We start from the raw sequence: 20,277 nt of genomic DNA, 5'->3' as shown, positions 1-20,277 counted from the left end.
CCGCCCACGTCGCGGGGGCTGAGCCAACTCAATGGGCCTAGCTACATCAAGATGAGCTGGTTTGAGGCGGTCAATGGAGAGCCGCTCCGGTTTGCCGCCCACATCCACCACAAAGTGTTTGTCCCCTGTCTCCAACACACGGAATGGGCCGTCGTAGGGTGGGCGCAGGGGTCCCCTGTGGGCGTCGTGCCGGATAAAGACATATTCAGCCGCTTGCAGCCCAGCGGGGATATGTGACTGAGGTAGGCCGTGGTGTGAGGTAGGAACAGGTGCAAAAAGCCTTGCCTTGTCCAGCAGCGTGTCCCGCTGTAGAGTTGCTGACCAAGGTACGGTGGTGTTGGGGACAAAATCCCCTGGAACCCGCAGAGGCTGGCCATAAACCAGCTCTGCGGAAGAGGACTGTAGGTCTTCCTTTGGTGCAGTTCTGATGCCCAGCATAACCCACGGCAGCTTGTCAACCCAGTTACAGTCTTTTAGGCCAGCACGAAGAGCAGCCTTCATCGATCTGTGAAACCGCTCACAGAGGCCGTTAGCCTGCGGGTGATAAGCAGTCGTGCGGTGCAGTTTCACCCCAAGGCTCTGGGCAACGGCGTTCCACAGCTCAGACGTGAACTGCGCCCCACGGTCAGAGGATATGTCCGAAGGGGTGCCGAAACGGGCAACCCAGGTGCCGATGAATGCCCGCGTCACCTCCACAGACGTCAGTGATGACAGCGGCACAGCCTCAGGCCAACGTGTGGTCCTGTCTACCATTGTCAACAGGTAAGTGAAACCATGAGAGGAGGGCAGAGGGCCGACAAGATCCACGTTTACATGATCAAAACGTCTCTCCGGCACCGGGAACATCTCCAACGGGGCTTTTGTGTGGCGGTGTACTTTGGCCCGCTGACAGTCAATACAAGTGTTAGCCCAGTCTCTAACGTCCTTTTTGAGGCCGTGCCACACGAATTTCGCTGCCACCAGTCTCTGTGACGCTTTTGAACCGGGGTGGGACAGACCATGTATGGCGTTGAAAACTCGTCGTGTCCATCCTGCTGGAACAACTGGCCGAGGGCTGCCCATGGAAACATCACACAGGAGCGTGGTGCCGGCATCATCAAAAACCACGTTCTCTATTTTCAAACCTGTAGTCGAGGTTCTCAGGAGCTGCACATCCTGGTCTGTGGTTTGGTCTGCTGCCATGCGGCTGTAATCCAAGCCAACATGGACTGCTCCTGCCACAGCCCTTGACAGGCAGTCTGCCACCGGGTTGTCTTTTCCAGCCACGTGACGTAGGTCTGTGGTGAACTCTGAAATGTAGGACAGGTGACGTTTCTGGCGGGCGGACCACGGTTCAGCCACCTTGGCCATGGCGAAAGTGAGTGGTTTGTGATCGACGAAAGCGGTGAAATGGCGACCTTCCAGCAGGGTGCGAAAGTGTCTGATGGCAAGGTAGAGCCCAAGCAGCTCTCGATCGAAAGTGCTGTACTTTCGCTCACTGTCGCGTAGTTGACGGCTGAAGAAGGCAAGCGGTTGCCAGGCCCCGCCTACCCACTGCTCGTAGACGGCACCGACAGCGTAGTCCGAGGCGTCAGAGGTGATGGCGATGGGGGCTGTGGGAGACGGATGTGCGAGCATGCTGGCGTCCGCCAGGGCGGCCTTGGTGTCGGCAAAAGCCTTTTCTCTCTCCTCAGTCCAGTCCACAGCGTGTGTGGGACTACCTTTCAAGGCCTTGTACAGTAGTCGCATGTGTTGAGCAGCCCGAGGGATGAAACGGTGGTAGAAGTTTACCATGCCGAGGAACTCCTGCAGAGCCTTGACAGTGGGCGGTCGTGGAAAATGCGTGACCGCCTCCACCTTTGATGGGAGTGGGACCACCCCGTCTTTGGTGACTCTGTGCCCCAGGAAATCAATGGTGGAGAGCCCAAATTGGCATTTGGCGGGATTGATAATCAGTCCATGTTGGCTGAGCCGCTCGAAAAGTGCTCGGAGGTGCACCAGGTGCTGGGATTTGGACGCGCTCGCCACCAGGATGTCATCCAGGTACACAAAAAGAAAAGGCAGGTCACGTAACACAGAGTCCATGAGACGTTGAAAAGACTGGGCTGAGTTTTTAAGGCCGAAAGGCATTCTCAAAAACTCAAAAAGTCCAAACGGCGTGATCACTGCTGTTTTGGGAATGTCCAGTGAGTGTACAGGCACCTGATGATAACCCCGGACGAGGTCCACTTTAGAAAAAATCACCATACCAGCCAGGTGTGCTGAAAAGTCCTGAATGTTGGGGACAGGGTATCGGTCAGGTGTCGTCGCTTCGTTCAGCCGCCTGTAGTCACCACACGGGCGCCAGCCGCCACCAGGCTTGGGGACGATGTGAAGGGGTGAGGCCCACGGGCTGTCAGACCTGCGTACAATACCCAGGCGCTCCATGTTTGAAAACTCAGCCTTAGCAACGGCTAGCTTGGTCGGGTCGAGGCGCCGAGCACGGGCGTAGACGGGTGGGCCCGTAGTGGCGATGTGGTGCTCCACACCATGCTTCACAGTAGACGCAGAGAAAGTGGGCTGAGTGAGGGTTGGAAAACTGGCAAGCAGACGGTGAAAATCATCTGAGGAGGAGAGCATGCTCGACAACCGGATGGCATCAGCCCCCCCAAGCGAGCATGTATATGAACAGAACGTGACAGCGTCAATCAAACGGCGGTTCTGTACATCCACCAGCAGTCCATGTGCACACAGAAAATCAGCGCCCAGGAGGGGAACGGCGACCTTCGCTATGACAAAGTTCCAGCCGAACCGCTGCCCGCCAAAACATAGCTCAACGTACCTCTGTCCATACGTGCGGATGGGGGTCCCATTTGCTGCTTCCATAGGGGGGCCGTGGCTGTCGGTCACCGTGTCCAGACGGGATGCAGGCAGGACGCTCCTCTGTGCTCCCGTGTCGCATAGGAAACGTCGCCCGGAGATGCTGTCCCGAATAAAAAGTAGCCTGCCTGCGCGGCCGACACTCATGGCCACTACGGAGTGCCGGCCCTGGCGTTTCCCGAGCCGCCGAACTTGCATGGCGCACGGCATTTAAGAGCCTTCGGTCCAAACTTTGCATGGTAAAAACACAAGTCTGAAGACTGCTGGGGGCTTGAAAACTGCCGCTGATTTGAAGAGTGCAACTGACGGGAAGAGGTTGCAGCGACGAGCGTGGAATCCACCGCAGGAGCAATGTGCGCGGGCAGCGCGGCCATGACACACTGTCCCTGACTCGCCAGGAAAAATTTATCAGCTTCTCCAGCTAGTTCACGGCAGTCAGTGATCGTGGTGTTGGCTAACGCAGCCCTTACTGTGGAAGGCAGCTGGCGCAGAAAAAGTTGCACAAAAAGAAAATCGGGTCTGTGCTCCCCCAGTAAATCCAGCATACGGTCCATGAGCTCAGACGGTTTGCTGTCACCCAGCCCCTGAAGGGAGAAAAGCCTGCTGGCTCTTTCAGCGTCCGACAGTTCAAACATTTTCAACAGGTGGGCTTTGAGCGTGTCATACTTCTCAGTCTCTGGAGGATTTTTAAGGAGGCTCACCACTCTGGACGCCGTTGTATTTCCGAGAGCCGACACAACGTAGTAGTACCGTGTTGCATCAGCGGTAATGTCCCGCAACGCGAACTGTGCTTCGGTTTGAGCAAACCATGCCGACGCTGACGATTCCCAGAATTCTGGAAGCTTGAGGGTAACAGCATTCGCGGTCATGGTCGTGTCGTGGTTCTGGATACGTCCAGCAACAAACGTCGGGGTCACCAATGTGGAAATTGTATAAAAAAGGTAAGAACAATTTCTCAGCTTGAGTGCACAAACTGTGTGCCTCGTTTATTGACACAGGAAGTCAACTAACTTGCAAGATGGCGACGTACAGTAACCAAAAAGCGAGCAGGGCTCGTCGTCAAGACAACAACATAGTTTCTTAAAGGGACCGTGATCCCGGAACAGTACTTCCTATATGCATAACACAATAAGAACTAATCGCATGACATAAGTGTATAGAACTACAAAATGCAAGGGTGAATTATGTAAGTCCATTCACTACAATATAACTACTACACTGATGTTGCAAGGACGGTTGGTTTTCAAATCATGTAGTTAACTGTCACAATTACACCGGAGCTTTTTAATTAAGGTAAATAGTAGAGCTACAGGAGAAATCCTGCTTACTTCTTCTCTGTTTTTAGTTGCCTCTGCTACTTCCTATTGTATTTTTTTATCTACCGCCCCCTGTCTTTGCTACGAATATTGCAACGGTGAATGCGGCAAGTATAAACGCCTGTGCGCTCTGCCGAGGTGCGCGCGCCAACTGCCAACGGAGCCAGGCGAAAGTATAACCAAGGCTTTAGCTGCGAGGAGCTAAACCAGCTTCTGATATCGGCAATGCCTTGTGGTCTCACCGCGGGAGCATGAGGGTTCGGCTCGGCCGCCGCCAGTGTGTGTGAATCGTCGTCGTTGGAGGCTGCCAGTGTGGGTGTGTGACTTGTCATCGGTGGACATCGGCTGCCAGGAAGGCTCCATCGTCTGCTCACCGGTTTGTCTCCTGTCTACTCGCCGTGTCGCCTGCCGGACTCGGACCGGGTAAACAGCTGTTCTTGGGATCGGAGGTAACACTTTTCCTTAACTGTTCCTGGATCATTGGAAATAAAGGTGGATTTCCTCGCACTCAAAAGTCACCATATCAGGCCTGCAACGGGGGTTATTTTTATTTTGCCGGCTGTGTGTATGTGTGTGTGTGAGTGTGGGCCCACTGAGTAGTGTTTGAGTTTACTGAAAGTAACTAAAAGGGTTTGAGTGTAATTGAGTAACTTGAAGATATTTTTTGCCACTTAAAGGGGTATTCCTAAACTTTAAGAGTAGTTTATTGAAACTTAAAGGAGTGTTCTATATATTTTGGGAAACTTAAAAGTGTTCTATTCAACTGAAAAGGTAGACTACTCTCTGGTAGATTGGTTAATTTAATAACTGACAGTGAGTCAGATCCTTTTATGGTTTATTTGACACATAATTTCAGTAGAAGTGTATTGCTGTGCGTTTGAATACATTTGAAAATCAAAGTAAATCATTGATTTGTTTATTTTCTAAAAAAGAGTCTTGTGCTATTTCTTTGCCATAGTAAAAAGGTTAATTCATATAGGTGTATAAATTGAGTGTGCATTAAAAACTGAAATCCAACTTACCTTTAAAAAATGACTCATAAATCAGGGTTAAAATTATAACACATGAACCCAGAAGCCTGCCCTTAGTAAAAGGTCTATAGAGGGGAGTGCTACAGGAGCATGTAAAGAATGAAGAGGATTGGCCCTAAGACTGAACCCTGCGGTACACCATACGTAACTTTGCTATACTCTTGAGTGGTCGTTATTAACATTAACAAATTGAAACCTGTCAGATAAGTATGACTTAAACCATTTTAGGGCAGGTCCTTTAATCCCAATTTCATGATCTAGTCTCTGCAGGAGGATGCTGTGGTCGATGGTGTCGAATGCAGCACTGAAGTCCAAAAGTACAGAGACGAGACCTCTGTCTGAAGCTATAAGAAGATCATTAGAGACTTTGACAAGTGCTGTTTCAGTGCTATGGTGTTATCGGAATCCTTTTTTTTTCTTTATAGTTTATTGAAACAGGACAGTGTACATTACCATTAGTCAATTGAAAAAAGCAACAATGAAAAGATGGTTGTACCAGATTATACAACAAGTAGTTCCGACCAAGCAATCTGATTGGTCAATAAGACATTTAGAACGTGCTCAAATCAGCATTACAGCACGGCTGACTCATCACTGAAAATATTACTTCGCCATGTCATGTTGTTTACACATCTCCATGGCAGCATGGATTTTTCGTAATTTATTACTCGTGAAAATAAATCACAAACTACATTGACCTCCTGTAGGTTGTTCCTGACAGCTGCCAAAGTCACATTTATAGAACAATTATGTTTTATTTTTTGTTAATATATTGTAAACTTCCCCGTTACAGCAGAGAGGATTGTCTCCCTCCCATGTGTGTAACGTTACAAAGTCGGAGAGACACGAGTTGTGATCGCGGTGAATATGTTTTTTAAAATATGGCCTGGAGCTGAATATTTTCATTGGATAAAACGGAGGTGATTACCTGTATGTTTCTCTCTCTCCCTCTCTCTCTTGCTTGCGCCTTTTGGGCTTTTAAATAATCTGGAGTAATCGTTTCTTTCTCTATCAGCTGTGTTGGCGACACGGCGCTATAACTTCATTTACATGCAGAGTTTGCGGTTGTAGAAGCTACATCTGTGAAAGGAAAAAAACGGCATCTTTGTCATAACTTGTGCGAGTTTGTGCGGTGTTGATTTAGTTCGGGAAAGTCCGAGACCGCGTTAAAACATGAACGTCAGCTCAGAGTTCACTCATCTGGGACTAGAAAATCATTTCTGTTGCTAGGTCGTTACTAAGGTTCGGACTATTTGCTGTAGAGGTGAACTAGGTTCCATTACACATAGGAGTCTACTGACGTGACTGATTGTGTTTCAGTTATTAGTCAGACCCCATTTGTTTCCATGGAAACGGGAAGCACACTCGCAAAAAACTTTACATTTTGAGAGCAAAACGTCCATCAACATGAATATTTATTTAATTATACGCTTTATTTTGTTGGTAATTGTTGTATAATCGCAATATTATGTTATATATAATATTTTTATATATAATATAATGACGTTAAAGCACACCCTCTCGGGTAATATTGCTTAATTTAGCCCTCGGGCTAATTTCCATCTGTAGTCCTGACAATCCAGATTGGAAAGCTTCAAAGAGCTCGTTGCTGTGCAGATGTTCATGTAGCTGCTCCAGGACAACCTTCTCAAGGATCTTAGAGATGTAAGTAATGTTGGATATAGGCCGATAGTTGGCTAGGACATCTGGGTCAAAAGAAGGTAAAGGTACTTTATTAGTCACATATACAGCTAGTACAGTGAAATTCTTTCTCCCTGAGGAGGAGCAGTGGGCAGCCACGGTGCAGCGCCCGGGGACCAACTCCAGATTATGAGCCAGTGCCTTTGGTCAGGGGCACTGACTGGAGGATTAACCTAGCCGACATGTTTTTAGTGGTGGGGGAAACCGGAGCACCCGGAGGAAATCCACGCAGACACGGGGAGAACATGCGGGAGAACATGAACCTGGGCGGCCCGGGATTCGAACCCAGGACCTTCTTGCTGTGAGGCAACAGTGCTAACCACTGTGCCACCATGCCGCTTTCAAAAAGAAGGTTGTTTAAGTAAAGGGTTAATGACAGCCACCTTGAAGGCCTGTGGCTAAGGAAAGATTGATTTGGTTAAGAAAAGAAATGTTAATTAAGGGGAAGACATCCTTAAGTAGTCTTGTCGGGATTGGATCCAGCAGACATGTGGCTGACTTGGAAGAAGTAATTGCAGAAGTTAAGTCTGACAGGTCGATGGGAGAGAAGCTGTCCAAGTGTGTACCAAGTCTGGGAGGTGCTTCTATGGGTACCGTAATCTGTGCTCCATTACTGGCAATTTTCGTTCTAATATTAACTATCTTTTCGGTAAAGAAAATTAGGAAATCATTACTGCTGAGAGTTGGAGGGATGGATGGCTCAACGACACTATGGTTCTTGGTTAGCCTGGCCACAGTGTTGAAAAGGAACCTGGGGTTGTTCTTATTCTTTTCTATTAAAGATGAATAGTAATTGCTTCTAGCATTATGGAGTTCTTTTTTATATATTAATAAACTATCCTTCCAGGCTTGACGGTCTTCCTCATGTTGGCTGGAATGTGTTTTCCTTTCCAGCTGTCTGGTCTTCTGTTTCAAAGCGCGCAAGTTTGGGCTGTACCAGGGAGCTATTCTTTTCTGGTACAGCATCAAGTGTCCCAAGGAGTGCTGCTGCAGTGCTATCCACAAGATAGTCCACCTGTGTGGGGGTGAAATCAGCATAACTGCCCATAATATTGTTACAGGATGTGGCAGCAAGCTCTGCTGGAATAAGCTCTTTAAATCTTTTTACCAGGTAGGATATAATTTGTTAGAGTAAATTCAAATGTTATTAAAGAATGGTCAGACAAGACGGGGTTCTGATGAAGAACTGTGACATGGTCAGCTTCTATTCCATAAGTAAGTACTAAGTCAAGGATATGATTAAAAGTGTGAGTGGGTTTGTTTACCCTCTGAGAGAAGCCGACTGAATCCAAAAGTGACTTGAATGCAGTAGCCAGACAATCATCATCGACGTCCACATTAATGTTAAAGTCACCTACTATAATGACTTTGTCTGAGCTCATTGCTAAATTTGACAGAAAGTCAGGGAATTCGTCTAGGAACTCAGAATAAGGTGCAGGAGGACGATACACTACAGCAAGTAAGAGTGGTTTTTCTGCTTTCCAGTCTGGGTGAGAGAGGCTGACAGTAAGGCTTTCAAATGTATTATATGAACTATTATGTCTAGGGTTGAAAGCCTCCTGACCTATTGCATCTCAGTGTGGTATGCTAGCTGCACTGAGGCAGACAAGAAGAGGATCATCGGCCACCCTCTGCCCTCCCTGGACTCCATCTACACCTCCCGCTGCTCAAACAGAGCCAGAAACAATGGGCCACATTCACCAATATCTTCTTAAGAACCTTCTTAGATTCTTTCTTAAGTTGTTCTTAAAGGGCAACTTCGGTTTTTTTCAACCTGGGCCCTGTTTTCATATGTTTTTCTGAGTGATGGATAATACTTTTATTGACGTTATTGACGTCGCTGCAGTATTGAGCCGAACAGGCAGCCTGCAGCCCAGCTAACGCTCTACCACGGGGCAAGTGGCTCCCGTCAAAGTTCGCCCTATAAACGGGCATTTGTTTCAAACTGACAGGCTCAGATAGTTACAATGAGTGTCCGACAACATACTAGAAAGGAGAAATGAACGTTTACACACATTTAGCACGTCTCTTCTTCTTCTGACTGGCAGTAGTCATCCCCGGTCAAAGTGGTCACAGCAGACCCTGTGGTCGGCACGGCGCAGTGCATCGACAGGAGTGTTAAGATCCATTTGTAACACAGCTAACTGTTAGCCCAACTTGTGAAAGCTCTGTGAAAGCTGCGCGAAGAGCAGCCCAACATTTTGTTGTTACAATTTGTAAGTTCTCCGGTCATCTCTCTTCACCTCAGTCAATTCCCCACCGGTGTTTTGCCGCGAGTTATCGCGAGATTTCAGAACGAGATTTGGACACAGATCACAGCAAACAGCGACCTCCAGCTAAAGGTATTACGTTCATTTCTCCTTTCTAGTATGTTGTCGGACACTCATTGTAACTATCTGAGCCTGTCAGCTTGAAAAAAATGCCCGTTTATAGGGCGAACTTTGACAGGAGCCACTTGCCCCGTGGTAGAGCGTTAGCTGGGCTGCAGGCTGCCTGTCCGGCTCAATACTGCAGCGACGTCAATAAAAGTATTATCCATCACTCACATATACAGAAAAACATATGAAAACAGGGCCCAGGTTGAAAAATACCGAAGTTGCCCTTTAAGAGGTTCCTTAAGAAAACCCTACGTCAGATTCATCAACGCGTTCGTAAGCCTCAGAATTGTTCGCAGCTGTGTTCTTATGCCATCTCCTCGTAAGTTGAGGGCGTGTGCCAGGTGAGTCTAATTAACATAGGATTAGCATAACCGCCCCATCAATGCCCATAAAAGGGCATGAGACTGCAGGGCTGTTTGCACACAGAACCCACAGGCACTGAGCAGAGAAGGTGAAGTGAGAAAGAAAATTGAAATGCTCAAATGAAAATCTGGGAGGCAGCACCAGACTCCAAACGTTAGTGAAGTGGTGCTACTGCGGCAGGAATGAAACAAAGAAACAAACAAAAGCTTGTATTTAGTTTATATTTTTATATTCATATTTAGGCTATATTTAGTATAGCCTAATACTAGGCTATACTAGTATTAGTACTATAACTAATAGTTATTTATTTACTTATTTATTGCTAACACCTATTTTATTTATCTTTTTATACTTTCTTTTTATACGTTGAATAACTGAATGTCGACACTGGTTGCTGCTATTGTTATTGCTTATTGTTTGTCTGTCTTTTTTGTGATGGCACTTTAAGGTTTTAGCTTTTAATTTCGTTGTACTGCTGTACAATGACAAATAAAATTTTGATTCTGAGTCCAGAAGTAGAGAGTCCAGCTAGGTAGGAGGGAGTCACCTGTTGAGTAACGCACATTTCCTTGTATTGAAAGCCTTATCGGAATGGTAGGACGATGGCATGTCGGAATGGTGTTATGTCGGAATGATGGGATGTCAGAATGACAGCATGTAATCTAATTCCCGTGTCCACACGTTTCACTGAACCTCTGTAGCCCGTGATTGACACGTGAGCATGCCTTGGACTACCATGGCCAGCTGTGGCCAGCTGTGTCAGCCAGTTTTTTTTCCTCACTAGTTCTTGTTTTCATATAACATTCATTTATATGCGGATCAATACGAGGGCAAGCAAGGGAGTGTGTTACTGGAGATTGGAAGACATTAAAGGGACAACGAGGAGTTTTGGAAAAGCGAAGCGTTTTCACACTACATTTATGAGCCTCCGTGCGCACCGTACAATCCTTGGACCGGCGCAAGACAGACTCATGTTTTCATTCATCAAGAATTAAAGTCAGAGGTTCGAAGACGATCACATACCGTCGTAGTTCCGACCATAAACGGCCATTCTGCGGCGTTATTATCATTACCCGAAAGTAAGGAAACGCTGGTTGGCTCGACCAGCATTTTCGCCACCACTAATAATAACAAAATAACGACAGAGACAAAACGATATATTTATCGAAAATGGGCCCATTAACAAGTGTGGGTAGCGGAGATTCATCCACTTTAACGTGAGACTTTTTTATAACCAAATAGAAACTCCTCGTTGTCCCTTTAAAATCAGGTGACTTTCAAACAAAAACCCATCCGAGACCCTTTAGCACCTCTGAGCTGAGCTCATGAATGAAGGTCGTTAGCCAGTCCAACCAGAACTATTTTTATATTGTCATTTGTCTGCATGCCAAAGTTAGGTTATTTGACAAGGAAATAAAATAATTAGAAGAGAGGGCATATATTTTTTTGTAAACAAAGTAGATTTTATTTGTGTTCTTTTGAGGAAGCTGTTATTATTCTTTTTAAACAGAGACATCTCATGTGCAGTTCAGTGGTCTTCAATCACCATCAATTTGCTGGAATCGTCCTCCATCGTATTTTGCTTTGTAACGAATTGTTGCATTATTATCATCATCATCATGGGTCATCTTCTAATAGTAGGAATCATTGATGCGCCTCATGCTCATGAACCTCATGCCGCTCATGCCCATGTTGCTGAAGTTTCTGTACTCTCCGGGCCTCATGTACCACATTCTTCCTCTGTAATGGGGCTGCTCGTACATCAGCCAGTGGCCGTCCATCACGTTGCAGGACATGCAGTTGGACATTCTGTAGCGGTCCATGATGTTGTCGCAATCCTCCATCATCTCATGCATCTGGCCCATGAAGTTCTCTCTCTCGTAGATCCTCATCCTGTAGGAGCCTCTGTGCATGGGGATCATACGGCAGGACCTGATGCAGTCGCTCATGCCCATCATGCTCATGTAGTCAGCATACTCGCCCCTCCTCATGAAGTACTGGTTTCCCATGAAGTTGGTGCGGTCGTAGACCATGAAGCAGCCCCTCTCCACCCTGCAGGAGTGGCAGCGGTTTAGGTAGGATGACATGTTGGGGCAGTCGCTCATGCACTCATAGGAGCGGCCCTGGAAGTTCCTGTCCTCGTAGAAGATGATCTTGCCCATCATGTTCATGCTACTGGAGGTCATCTTTGCCAGGTGTTGTTGCTGTAGGTGTACTACTGCTGCTGCTGCTGCTGCTGCTGCTGCTGCTGGTACTGCTGCTGGAGCTGAACTGCTTGTCTACCTGCTGGAGACCTTCCTTTTTATACCTGAAAAGCAGAGGGCCCCTTTGTGAAAATAGCCTGACCCAGCAACATACCATAGAAGCCCATAGAGCACTGAGGTTTGTCAACATTACCAGCTGTTTGCCCTAAAAAAACCTTAGAGAGGCGGTTTTACTTTGAATACTGTCAGACAAAACCTTTTAGTGGATGTGTACTGGCTGAATGAAGCTGCCAACAGCAGCAGGCCTTACATGCTATCATAAATTAATGTTACTACCACAAATAACTTGATTTCCAATCAGATGAAACTTGGTTGTTGTCATGCTAGCAATATAAAGTAATAATTTTCTCCTAGTTATTCAATAATTAGGGGCAGTCTACCAAGATATTAGAGGACACTTGTGATTTATATTTAAGATGTTTTATTCTTGTATGAAATTAATTATCTTCTTTTTCAGTCATTTGTGTAAATGTTTTATGTGTCTTGTCAGTGAGTGTGGCAAAATAGTTCCATAGTGCCCAATTGAAATTTTGATTAGGCACTATTTGGTGTGCAGATGTAACATGCGAAGACCAAAAACAACAACAAAGAAATGTGTACCCTAGAGCCAACAGGTAATTAGATATTTTGGGTGTATTCTGCAATTGATCAGTATGAAATCATTTTTCGGTTAGTCTAAGCATACAACCTTTGTGATGCTAAATTGTGAAACTATTTTGAGTTTTGTTGAATGGCCTGATGGTAGCACAGTGAACTATTTTTAAATTCAGCACACACAGGGTCTCATTGATGAAAAGTTAGTGAATTTGTTAAGATTAACACATAAAAACCCATGGTTCTAAAAACCTACTCCAGACTCAGATTGGATTGTAAACACATGTGTATGATCATTAATGCTTTCCCATTGAAAACTGACAGTGTACTCGGGGTAATGAGCATAAGCATACATCCCCGCCCATGAATAGCCAATGACCACGATATAAGGAGGTAGGTGCATCTTGTCGACCTACAACCTGGTGGAAACAAGAGAGAGACACAGAAAAGAGGCAGAGATCAAGGTCATTCTGGTGAAGTGAGGTTATGAAAATATATTTAATTTTCTTCTGTTAGTAGTGGTGTGACTGGGACATAGGGGTGTAAAGGTATACCGTACTTCGGTATACCGCGGTATTGTAAAGCCACGGTGGTGACGGTAATTAATTAATTATTTTAAGATTATGCGGCGCTGCGGCACAACTCCACTTACACTTTGGGAACTCAAAACATTTCATTTCACGTTCACACGCAAGTCGGCCGGAAATAGCTCGCTCCTTTGTTGGTTTCTCTTTTTTTCCCCCTCTCACTGTGTTGGTAATTAATTAATTATTTTAATTTTATGCGCTGCCGGCGCAACCACTTACACGTTGGGAACTCAAAACAACACTTCACGTTCACATGCAAGTCGGCCGGAAATAGCTCGCTCCTTCGTTGGTTTCTCTCTTTTTTCCCCTCCCTGGAGCTCCCCCACAGTTCTGGCAGCCTGACCGGTCTCTCTGCACTGCGGCGCCGCGGAGCTCCAGGCCCCGGTCTTTCGGCCCCTCTCCCCAGACACAGCACCCTGTGGCCGGTCACCCAGCGCGAGGAGTCTCCCTGTAGCATGAGGCTGTGCTAACGGCTGCTAATAGCGGCGCTGCTCGTACCAGCGGTCGCCGCGGTCCCGTTGCCGGGGACGACGGCGACTGGCACCGCCTTGTTACCGGCAGCTGTGCACAGCGGCGCCAGCCCCGATGCCGCCGCTGTGCACCAGCTGCCGGTAACGAGGCGGTATTAGTGGGCTAGCGCCGAGCACAGCCTCATGCTACAGGGAGACTCCTCGCGCTGGGTGACCCAGGACAGGGTCCTGTGTCTGCGGGAGAGAAGCAGGAAGAGTCGGGGCTGGAGCTCTGCGGCGCAGAGAGACCCCGCTCAGGTTTCTGCAGCGGCGGTGCTGAGTTTATGTTGAACAGGTAATCTTTGGTTTTATTGTAAGTTGTGACTGTGAATATGATATTTTACTCCGCATTCAAAGCCTCGTTTGGTTCTGCAGGCAGCAGGCTTGTTGCTTGCTCCGCTCTGCTCTGTGAGGGGGGGGGGGGGGGCTGTCATACGAGCTCGGAGGGGAGGGGCGGGGGTGTGTGAGAAGTGCTTTTTTTCAAAAATTTCTCATCCTCTTTCAAATCGTAGACCATAGTTTTAAGGCAGAAGTAAGTGATATATTTGTGTTAATATAAGTCTTAAATAGTTATATCTTCCGACAGCAATCACTTCTATAGAGTGTTTGGTCTGAAACACGGGTCTCTCAGTCCCTCTGCTCTGCTCTGAGCCGAGGAGAAAACATTTATCGTATCTTACAGTTTTTATCCAATGAGGAGAGAGAACGGCATGCAGGGCTGTGTGTGCAGCCAAGGGACGCCGTGAATGTGGCGACGTAGGGACGAGGACTGTTATGGTGCGTTCAAGGCAACTCGTAACTCATGTTTTTCCGACCTGTGAAGTTGTACCAGTTTGATCTGGTACGACTTCACGGGTCGGAAGTTACGAGTGGCCGTTATAGTGACTTTCACAGGTAAAACAGGTCGGAAAAACATGAGTGGGTTGCCTGGAACACTACAAAGTCGTAAGTTGTGACTTGAAGCTGTAATTTACGATTTCAAAAGCCTGCCTGGAACGCAGCATTAGCGAAAACGACCGGATCGCTTACTTCTGCTTTAAGTATAAACCAAATATAAGTTGTATTACTTTACATAAAGCATGTACTTTAATTTTAATACCGTCACTGTGAAATACCGCGGTATACTGTACTAATACCGTTACCGTACCGTACTGTAAAATCCCATACCGTTACACCCCTACTGGGACAGGTAAATCGGAAGCCTGGAAAGAGGTAACAGGTCTTACAATTGTTTGTGTGAATTAGGCTATGTGTGTCAAAGGCAACTGAGCATTGTTTTCATAACAGAGCGTAATACGAATTAAAATTGTAATTTCCAATAATGACAAGCAATATTTATGTGCAGTTGTACATTTACACAAGCACTACCAGCAGTCAGAAGCAGATGTAGATTTTTTTAGTAGTTTCGGAAAGATTGGAGCAACAATATTAAACTAATTAATGAATGTGGAAATGTGCGTACATTTCAATTTGTAGTTTACACACAAATTCCTTCTGCTCACTTTTCATGAATGAGACCCACTGTCATATGCCAATATTCAATAATGCTCAGGGTGCCACCCAAGGTCACCAGAAAATACAATTTGTCTAGGTCAGAAAATACTTAAGACCTTGATGATGTTTTATTGTGAACACTGAGTGTTTCTTCAAGGTTGTGTCCATGGCACTGTGACAAACTACTACTTTGTGGAGTAGTTGTATCTCAGTTGTACATTGTCCATTTTGCCCCCAAATCTGTCAGAAGATTCCTTAGACTCAGATGATGCTTTACTCTGAAGACTGAGTTTTTGTTGAAATGTTGTGGCATTGCCAGTTTTGTTTGCTATAATTAAAATATGTGTTGACATGTCAAATCTGCCACACTCTTCACATCTACAATGACCTTACTGAAGACTGCATGCTAAGATAACAGCACCACCCACTGAAAATGGTAAATGATCCTTGAGATGCAATTATCATCTTATTTACGTGAAACTTTCATGTTTGGTTTACATGAGATGTAAAGGAACATTATGTCAAATAGCCTCATGGTAGGAGCACAGAGGGCACATGAGGAGGAGGGCCGTACATTGTTGCTTATGCCTGGATCAGTTTCATAGTGTTGAACCAGGACCTCCTGTAGAGCAGTAGTTTAAACAGGAGATACTTCTGGGTCAACAAATAAACATACATTGCCATATGCAAAAGAAGAAATGACATGTGAGAGATGTGAGGATCATTCGTGATCATAAGAAATAATCCCAGGGCTACGTGGTGGTGATCGGAGGAGGAGAATTCTGGAGATCTGGATGTAGTGTGGACTCTGATGAACTCAACCTGATGCTGGATATAGGAACTGGAGGACAGGTGAAGCATTGTCTGCTGAACTAACAGCTGACAGCAGATGAGAGAGGGAGAGATATTACACTTTGAGGGTGACAAAGTGTCAGATGCATATTGGGTGACATTGTGAAGTAGCATTAGATCATGGGAGTTAGTGTTGCTCCGATGTCCTGCTAATTTGTTGTCCATTTCCATCTACTCATTTGGCAGATGCTTTTATCCGAAGTGACTTAAATGTGAAGGACATCACTGAAGCTTCAGTGCGGAGGAGGGGTCCTGGTGGAGAACAGGTAAAGGAATACAGTGAAACGTAATAGTACTGTAAAGGTGTTAGAAGAACTGGTGTTCTCAGAGGTTGCGTCTTCGTGAGATTTTTGAAGACAAAGGGAAGTCGTGCTCAGATAGCACTGAGTAGCTTGTTACACCATCAGTAAACAACAGACCACAACAGACTGTACTGAGATTGTCTTGGGCACAGGGATGTAAATGTTAGACAACATTTTCTTGAAAGAATGCAGTGAATGAGATCCAGCATAAGGTTGAATGATTAAGTTCAATTAGATGGGTTCTGACAGAAAAGTAAAATAATTTGTGGCTTCAGTTTGAATTGGGTACCATGTTGTGGGTGGATCAAAGTGCTGATCGGGTCCTAAATTCTAGACCATCTGTAAAGGTGTCACTGCGTTTGAAGGGGGGCCATCAGAGGAGCATTTAGTCAAGGCAAGACATAACAAGTCAGCTAAGTGAGCTCCTGGGGTTCCCAGGATGTGCATGAGTATGGGGTACTGGGCTAATTGCAATTAAACATTATGTCCATGTAAAACCAAAGTAAGAGCAGTGTCCTCATTCCTGGCATCCTGCTTTCCATGGGCAGGATCTCAAGGCACAACGGAGGAGTGTGTCCATTTTGGGAGCCTTAGGATTGCATCTTGAATGTGGTCCTTATGGCATTGTCAGAACGTGATCTCCAGTGTACACTGGAGCAGTTTGCAGCCAAGTGCAAAGCAGCAGGGATGAGAATCAGCACTTCCAAGTCTTTGGACATGATTCTTAGCCAGAAAATGGTGGACTGCTCTCTCCGGGTTGGGGGTGAGTTATACCCCAATTGAAGGAGTTCAAACAATATTGTCCTGTTCATTAGTGGGGGTAGGATTGGGTGAGAGAACGACAGACAGTTTCAAGTGGTATCAGCAGTAATGCGAGAGCTGTATGGGACTGTTGTGGTAAAGAGAGATTTGAGCTCTTCAGACACCCAATGCAAGATCAGAGATGGTTCAAGCATCTGGAGGATGCCTCCCTTCAGAGGTGTTAAGGCCATGTCCAACTAGGAGGAGACCTCGAAGCAGACCCAGAACTTGCTGGAGGGACTAAATATCGCTCCTGGTCTTGGAACACCTTGGGATTCCCAAGGAGAAGTTGGAAAGTGTTGCCAGGGAGAAGGGACATCTGAAACCCTCTAACCTGCTACCACCACGAGTCCACCCCAGATTAGTGGAAGATGGATAAAGATATAACTGTGGACTGGACCAAGAAACAGGTGGCATACTGAGTCAGGTAAGGCCTAATTATTCTTATGTTGTATAGAACAAAGTCTTCTAACCAGGCAATAGGCATAGCTAGTTATCAAACATGGCCTCACGATTTCCTTTAAGATTCAGGATTCAGATAATTGCCAAATTATCTGCAGAAGACATTTGAGATTACGTAAACACACAAATAGAAATATATCTATCATAAGTATACTCAGTTTTAGACAATGTTATATGGAAACACTGCATATTTTAACTAGGACTTTGACTGGGATATGGATCAGATTTTACTAGGACATGTCCTCTGTGGGTTTTACTATGTATTTATGCGGAGAGCACTGAAGATTTCAGCCCTATGTTACTGCACTGACAGAAGAGAAAAATTAAGTTTTCAATTGTTTTTCAATAAACCAGTTAGTTGGTACAATTAAGGTGCTGAACTTTGATATCCAATTTTATTTGAGCCTGTTTCACACCCAAGGTAATTTTACTTGTCATCATTGACCATTATTTAAGGTTATTGAAAGCTTAGTTGCAGGGTGCCTCTTGGAAAATAATTAGAATGAAAAAGAGGAAGAGAAAAAGTCCAAACAAAAACATATTATTTGATAACAAAGTAGATTTTATTTGTATGATCTTAAGGAGGCTGGCATCATTCTCTTTAACAGCCACACCTCAGTCAGAGACATGTGAATGTGCAGTTCAGTGGTCTTCAATCTTTGTCGTCAATTTGCTGCAGTCAGCATCCAGTGTGTGTTGCTGCAGATGAGTTGCTTTGTAACGAATTGCTGCATCACCACCACGTTGTCATCTAGTAGCAGGAATCTGTGATGCGCCTCATGCTCATGAACCTCATGCCGCTCATGCCCATGCTGCTGAAGTTTCTGTACTCTCCGGGCCTCATGTACCACATTCTTCCTCTGTAATTGGGCTGCTCATACATCAGCCAGTGGCCCTCCATCACATTGCAGGACATGAAGTTGGACATTCTGTAGCGGTCCATGATGTTGTCGCAATCCTCCATCATCTCATGCATCTGGCCCATGAAGTTCTCTCTCTCATAGATCCTCATCCTGTAGGAGCCTCTGTACATGGGGATCATACGGCAGGACCTGATGGTATCGCTCATGCCCATCATGCTCATGTAGTCAGCATACTCGCCCCTCCTCATGAAGTACTGGTTTCCCATGAAGTTGGTGCGGTCGTAGACCATGAAGCAGCCCCTCTCCACCCTGCAGGAGTGGCAGCGGTTCAGGTAGGAGGACATGTCGGGGCAGTCGCTCATGCACTCATAGGAGCGGCCCTGGAAGTTCCTCTCCTCGTAGAAGGTGATCTTTCCCATCATGTTCATGCCAGACATGTTTGCCAGGTGTTGTTGCTGTAGGTGTACTACTGCTGCTGTTGGTGGTACTGCTGCTGGAGCTGAACTGCTTGTCTACCTGCTGGAGACCTTCCTTTTTATACCTGAAAAGCAGAGGGCCCCTTTGTGAAAACAGCCTGACCCAGCAACATACCATAGAAGCCCATTGAGGACTGAGGGTTTTCAACATTTACAACTGTTTGCCCTAAAAACCATAGAGAGGCGGTTTTACTTAGACAAAAGCTTTTTGAAAGGACCTGTCAGAAATAAACTGTCACAACCTCTTCTAAACTCTTCTAACTACGCAATAGACATAGCTAGTCATCAAACTTGATCTCAAGATTTCCTTTAAGGTTTAGGTTTGTACTAGTAGCCAAATTAGCCGCAGAAGTCTCCTCGTAACAAAAACATCCAAATGATTACAACAAATAAAAACACAGAATTAACCAGTTTAGAGTCAGTGCTTTGCTTATGCTATGCAGTTGACATGAGATGTCAGAGGCGTGGGAGCCTTAGATTATGGCCAACCTTTGAACAGGACATCTCTGAGCAGCACGGCTTTTTCATCTGGTAACTTGAGTTTCAGATGTCCAATTAACTAAAATCCTCCATCTGGTTAAAATATGAAGTTGACAATGACCATTGTGTAAATACTGTATGTAGCTTAAAACTGGGTATAAAGTACTTTTTTAAGATTTAATTTGGGGATTTTTAAGTCTTTATTGTGGCAGGACAGTGTTAGGGACAGGAAATCAGGGGAGATAGCGGTATAACATGCAGCAAAGGGCTGCATTCATATTCGGGCCACTGCACTCTACAGGGTGAGCCACTGGAGCGCCCCAGAAAGTCAATTTTCAAGCTTCTGGCAGGCAAGCACAACACCAACACATTGGAAATATGACATAATTGAAAAGTAGCGCTGTATCATTCGCAAACGTTTCATTCAAAAGAACAAATTGTTTGAGTGAATGAACTTAATGGAATCACTTTTTTGACCTGATTCCTTCTTTTCTCCTTAAGTTCAGCTCAGCAGCGAGTGTGCAGGCTGATAGCGGAACTCCCATGTGGTCCGTGAATCACTGAATCACTCGCAAATCTGGTGGTGGTGACTCTCATTGCGAGGGAATGTGCATGTTCAGTAATGCGTTCATTGAATGTACTGCTCAGTGTTGAGTTGTTTGTGAACGTGTTGCTGTGTCACTCACAAACGTTTGTGTAGCACATTCTGTGAACGTACCAGTCACAGTAAACATACTGTCACTCAGGGCCAGGGGTCGGGTTAACCAAATATTGTCCGTCATTGACTGTTTTTTTTAAACGATGATGGAAAAATCTTTAGGCCATCCATCATTTTGACAGATTGCAATACACAATCTGTTTACAATGAAGCCAATGGATTATCAATAAATGGAGTGGTGGATAACGTTATATAACATACGATGTCACAAAGCCCCCTAATGTGAGAATTAGATTGAAAAAACTCAT

General features: G+C 45.7%; 1 protein-coding gene and 1 pseudogene across 1 annotated transcript; both read right to left on the bottom strand.

The window, feature by feature from the left end:
- Positions 1-11,240: 11,240 nt before the first annotated feature.
- Positions 11,241-11,884, bottom strand: LOC146961953 (gamma-crystallin M2-like). Its single transcript, XM_085770494.1, has one exon. The coding sequence runs from the start codon at positions 11,811-11,813 to the stop codon at positions 11,259-11,261; it is 555 nt and encodes a 184-aa protein (XP_085626620.1). The 5' UTR covers positions 11,814-11,884; the 3' UTR covers positions 11,241-11,258.
- Positions 11,885-18,241: 6,357 nt separating this feature from the next.
- Positions 18,242-18,807, bottom strand: LOC146961952 (gamma-crystallin M2 pseudogene; annotated as a pseudogene).
- Positions 18,808-20,277: the final 1,470 nt, after the last annotated feature.

This window comes from Trachurus japonicus, chromosome 24 (genome assembly GCF_045865225.1).
Source record: "Trachurus japonicus isolate A0001 chromosome 24, Traja_1.0".
Taxonomy (NCBI): domain Eukaryota; kingdom Metazoa; phylum Chordata; class Actinopteri; order Carangiformes; family Carangidae; genus Trachurus; species Trachurus japonicus.
The sequence above is the reverse complement of the archived record's forward strand: the minus strand, read 5'-3'. Positions and strand labels throughout refer to the sequence as shown.

Excerpts from the sequence above, each read along its gene's own strand:
- LOC146961953 (XM_085770494.1), bottom strand. The coding sequence starts at position 11,813 with ATGACCTCCAGTAGCATGAACATGATGGGCAAGATCATCTTCTACGAG.